This window comes from Vanessa cardui, chromosome 2 (genome assembly GCF_905220365.1).
Source record: "Vanessa cardui chromosome 2, ilVanCard2.1, whole genome shotgun sequence".
In the NCBI taxonomy this organism is placed as follows: Eukaryota; Metazoa; Arthropoda; class Insecta; order Lepidoptera; family Nymphalidae; genus Vanessa; species Vanessa cardui.
This window is the reverse complement of record NC_061124.1, coordinates 9,577,898-9,583,075: the sequence shown is the minus strand read 5'-3', so window position 1 is coordinate 9,583,075 and position 5,178 is coordinate 9,577,898. Positions and strand designations below refer to the sequence as shown.

Genomic DNA, 5,178 nt, shown 5'->3' with positions numbered 1-5,178 from the left:
GAAATGTTGGTAGACATGAAAATTGAAAAGCGTTCCGAATGTTCCGATTAAGACAACCTCAAAAGTTCAATATTTTTATTTTAAGAGAAATCTATCTTTAAAGCCAAATATATTAAATGTTTCTTTTAAACGGTGATTCCTTAGTGAATTATTTTATTACCTTAAAAATACGTTTTAAGTGACCAAAAAAAATGTTATATTGCCAATTACAATCATTACTCTATTAGTTATTTATTGAGACAGTAGATACAGTGTTATAAAGACTAATTTAATTTACTGAACTAACTTAAACTGAGATTAATATATAATTTTTTTTTGCGATATTTGATGCAATATTTATAGATATGTATTTTATTAAAATATGTTTCACAGCCTGTGCTTAAAAAACTTCATAAGTCTATACTCTACAATATGCATATGACATAAACATCTGTGACTTGTGAGTAGATTAAAAAACAATGTCAAAAATGGCGGCCAAGTCAAAGAAGCGGCTGTCTAAAATAGAAAATAAATTATTAAAATTAGAAAAATTAGAACTAAATGATGTTATTTGTTCAATTTGTCAATCTATTTTAATAGAACCAGTAACTCTACCATGCAATCATGATTTTTGTCAAAGTTGTTTTAATAAAAGTATTGAAAATAATGCTTTGTGTTGTCCTCTATGTCGACTACGAATAGGTTCTTGGTTACGAACAGCGACAAAACAAAAGAATTTAGTAAACAGTCAGCTATGGAATTTTATGAAAACCAAATTTATTGAGCAGATTGATAAAAAATTAAAAGGAGAAGATATTAGTGTATCCCCAGGTATATATGTTTCTATGTTATCTGGTCTTTGATAAAAACACAGCTCATGATAGTGCGATTGTATTATTGTTTATTTATTTGTTTCAAAAAATTTGTTAGAATATACCATACCATACTTTTCTGTTTATGCATTTGAAACATAAAACATGTATTGACTATGTGTTCCAGAAACCTTATTACCTAGAATATGTGAACCAGGAGAAATTCGATCTGAATATGAAGCTGAGCTTAAAAGATTGAGAGTAGAGCGCTTGCGGCTTGAACAACAGGAGTTCAGCAAAACAGAGCTTCTGATCAAGTGGGTGGTCAACTTCATTCACCACATTAATGATTAAATAGTTCATTTATTATATATAAAATAGTAATATATAACTATAATCATCTCTACCATATAAAATGAAATGTGTAGTTAAACAAAAGCCTTAAAGAAAGAGATTTTTTTTAATAGACATTTGTTGAATAAGGAAGTATCAGCTTTATGATTAATAGTACACTACACAACAACACAGTAAAGTTTTTACAGTTGGTAAACTTATAAAGCATTGTCTGTAAATTTTTTGTAAATAATGTTTTAAAAACATCAATATGGTTTTTCAGAAAAATTAAAGAAGAAGAAGAAGAAGCCCACAAGAGATATTTAGAGAATATAAAACAAGATGAAATTCTGGCCAAACAGTTACAAGAAGAAAGTGCAAAAACAACAACAGTGTATAAATCTCCAAAACGAAGAACTATAACTGTTTCCTTAAACAAACCTCGATTAAGACCAACAACTATAGACAGTTATTTAAAGAAATCTTCAGTACAAGCAACTATTGTTAATAAGTAAGTAGATTTTAGTGGTTCCCAATATTAAATACTTTTTTATATTTACTTAATTTTTATTAATATCATTGTCAATGTTATAGCAGCCCACATTTGACCGATGACAATAACAGTACTGATATATCAACACCAATAGGATCAAACAAATCAAACAGTAGACTTTCACCAGAAATGCTTCCAAGCTATGGGAAACTTTTAAAAAATTTCTTAGATAAAAAAATTAAAAGTGGAACTAAAATGTGGAACAAAGAAAATGGAAAAAGCCTACAAGAAGAGGTGAGATTGGGATCCTGTATAAAAGTATGTCTGATTTCTCTTTAGATATATTTTAAGAAATAAACAATCAATTCAAGTAGGAATTGATTGGAAAAATTTTTTGATAAACATTAGTTCTTTTTTTAAACTGATGAAATTAAAAAATGTCTTCATTTGTTTTTCTTGTTAACATTATTTTAGATTCACCAGTAAATGATTTCTTTTCAGAAAAAAGAACAGCAGGTCATTGACAATAGCCAGGATACTACTGATGAAAAGAATGTTGTAAAAACAAAAATTGGCATACAATCATTACTTGTCTCATTGCCACTTCCCCATTCAGGAATACTGCATAAAACTAGTGTGCCAGAAACTTGTAACATCGAAACAAGTAGTGTGGATTCAATGCAACAGGAGTTATGCTACTTTAAACCAATTGAGGGAACAACACCTACTAGGTAAGGTTTCCTTGTAGAATACATGTATATGTTATTAAGTATTTTGCTATTTTAATGCAATAGAGTACAGACAGTGGTACATATATTAAAGAAGCAAAGTTAACAAGAAAATGATTCATAATAAGCCTGACCAATCAGGAGCGTTTTGTGTCATGTGACCAATGTTTGAAAAAATGCATTTTTATTTATGGATTTTTGAATAAATCAAGTATTTTCAACTTTCGTTACTAAATAACCATTTTTAAACTCATAATGTACACTAATTACAATAATTCACAATTTTTTTTTTGCCTTGTCAAATAGCCTAAGCTTGAATGAAAGTATAATGGATAAATATTTTAAACATCCTTTTAAGTACATGTATGAAAAAATGTTTTTGGATGTATGAGTATAATTGAATAATCTGCATGTTTCAGTTTTAAAACAATAAAGGGTCTACCATTGCGAGTACCTTGTATACGAGCTGACAAAAACAATGATACACCCCTCAATGAAACTCCACCAAGCCGTGATCAGTATATTGATGGGTTATGTCGACTTCGGAATTTATCATTGGCACAAAACATGCCCTCAGCTTTTGTTATTGTGCTTGAGTTACTCAAAGCTAAAAAGGTATTTGTATAAATAATACATAAAATTGAATTGATATATTAATTATTCTTTTAAGTAATTAAGTAGTATGTCAGGTTTTCATTTTGACTATATTCAGCTCAGAAATTCCTTACAGGATTTTCACTATTCATTGTAGTTTCCGGTATAATCTATATGTGCTTCGAAAATTCCCTCCTGAATATTGTTTGCATATAATAATGCATACGGTGCTTTTGTTAACCTCTATTCATTCTTATTACAGCACAGTTTGAAAAAATGCTCTACCTACACACGGTCGAGGGGTAAAAAAAGTTCTTCTATAAACTTAAATCACCAAGAACTAACACTACCTTCCAAACGGCCGAATAAGAGTAAACGAGTAGAAGTCGATGGTATTACAAAGCTGAATGATAACACAACAACTCTAAGACGCACCAGATCAATGGGAAGCATTTCGAAGGATGATAATGAAGTGACACCCAAGAAAAAATTTAGAGAGAGAAAATTTAATTCAGATAGGAAACCGTATCTAAGGAGTGATTCGAAAAGAATGCATCTCAACATGGATTCGTATAGTCCTCCGTCTTTGAGCGAATCATTAAATAACAATAAGGTAGATTTAGCTGTAAAAAATTTATCTAGTCCGTTAGATAATTGTGATGTGAAGAGCATTCTACGGGAACAGCTTCGGATCGAAAAAATAATTGAGCAGGAGAAGAAGGATTTGGAACTGGCTCTGAAGATCGACGCGGAGTGGAACGGCCGTCGCCAGCCGCGCCGCGCAGCCGCCAAGCGCCCGCTCGCCCTCGCGCATGCGCTGCGCCCCGCCAAGAAACTAAAGGTGTAGCCACACTACCTCACTAAAGGTCATGTTGTTATTATTCTTATTTTAAATTTCTATTCTAATAAAAAACGTGCCAACGAGAAGTACATCGCTGACTATAAGATTATATCATATTCATACCATAATTTCTTATATGTACTTAAAGTTAATGTCATGAATGGAAGTAATCTAATATTACATAGGACGTAGAACCATTTCATAGTACAGGGTATGTTTATTAAAATTCATTATAACCTGATACAAAGTTAAGCTTACACGGTGTAGCAAGATTATAAGTGGTGATTCATTCTTATTGGCACGGTTTTTAAGATTACAAATTCGTTTCTTTATTTTAACGTAATTTAAAGGAGTGAATAACAAAATTTTTTAAGCATAGTGATTGATTTAAAATAATTTATTCTCAAATGCAAATTACCCACCTTGATTATTTACAACCCAAAAGTAATTCGTATATTTAAATAATTAACAATTATTTTCTTAGTACATTTTAATATTACATTTTATTCAATTTCGTTAAATCTTGTCTTCCGAGCCATACTAAAATAGAAAAAAAAAATCTTTAAAAAAGATTCAGCATTGTTTTATAACATTCACAACTAAATTATTGATTATACTTATATTATAGGAGGAGACTGCTTTAATACATTGTAAAAAGTTGTATAATTTTTTTTACAAAAATAAATTTATAAAAGAAAAAAAATAGTATTCTATAAAAAATAGGCTAGGTGATGTCGGGTCTAGTTATTAATTTTCTCCTCTCAGGACACCCGGAAAATCCGCCATTCTGGCAAAGAATTACAAAGGTTTACTTATGAAACTTATTTAGCTTTCAGAATATCGACTGTTACTCTTTAAATGAACGAAAAAAACAATTCTACATTAAGCATCTGCGAAAATATAATCTTTTTTATGGTCTGTAATGTTAACATAAATCATTTGTTGCTGTCAATAGTTTTCAAAGGTAATTTTTTTTTTTTTTTGTAAATTTACCGTCTGATCCGGCTGTTGGGGAGGAGTAGAAAATAAAAATAATAAGTCCGACTTAAAGCAGACCCGAAACCTACAGCTGGCCTAAAAATATGAAACTTAATAGAATAAATAGGTATTGTCAATTTAATCTGTGTTAGTTACGAATAAGATTCATTCACACTGGCTTTACTTTTCTAAATTTGTTCTCAGCAAATATATTACTATTATGTTAATCGATCACCGTCTTAAATTATCATATATAGGTTTTGTCTTTTTTTAATTATTTATTTTTAGCTATTTTGATAAATATTTATTAAAAGCACCATCTGATGCATCTTTTAATATTTATGCAGATGAACATAATGAGTTTCGAGTTTGACTATGGAACTTCATAAAAGTGATAAAATAATAATTATTATGTTCTTA

General features: G+C 29.8%; 1 protein-coding gene across 3 annotated transcripts; it reads left to right on the top strand.

Moving 5' to 3' along the window:
- The first annotated feature begins 436 nt into the window (after positions 1 to 436).
- On the top strand, positions 437 to 4,725 carry LOC124535606 (E3 ubiquitin-protein ligase RNF168-like). Of its 3 annotated transcripts, none has more exons than XM_047111885.1 (7): positions 437 to 810; positions 979 to 1,108; positions 1,408 to 1,635; positions 1,722 to 1,935; positions 2,119 to 2,348; positions 2,765 to 2,960; positions 3,202 to 4,725. In XM_047111885.1, exons 1-7 carry the CDS (start codon positions 459 to 461, stop codon positions 3,784 to 3,786), a joined length of 1,935 nt encoding a protein of 644 aa, XP_046967841.1. In that variant the 5' UTR covers positions 437 to 458; the 3' UTR covers positions 3,787 to 4,725. The 3 variants fall into 3 exon arrangements, with proteins under 3 accessions (XP_046967841.1, XP_046967849.1, XP_046967832.1); XM_047111893.1 differs by having other exon boundaries at positions 1,719 to 1,911; XM_047111876.1 differs by having other exon boundaries at positions 1,719 to 1,935.
- Positions 4,726 to 5,178: the final 453 nt, after the last annotated feature.

What these genes read in the sequence shown, in the direction of transcription:
- LOC124535606 (XM_047111876.1), top strand. Translation starts at nt 459, where the DNA reads ATGTCAAAAATGGCGGCCAAGTCAAAGAAGCGGCTGTCTAAAATAGAA. An exon ending in CAAGCAACTATTGTTAATAA is followed by an intron (nt 1,636 to 1,718) that starts GTAAGTAGATTT and finishes TCAATGTTATAG; the next exon opens with CAGCCCACATTTGACCGATG. An exon ending in AGTTACTCAAAGCTAAAAAG is followed by an intron (nt 2,961 to 3,201) that starts GTATTTGTATAA and finishes TTCTTATTACAG; the next exon opens with CACAGTTTGAAAAAATGCTC.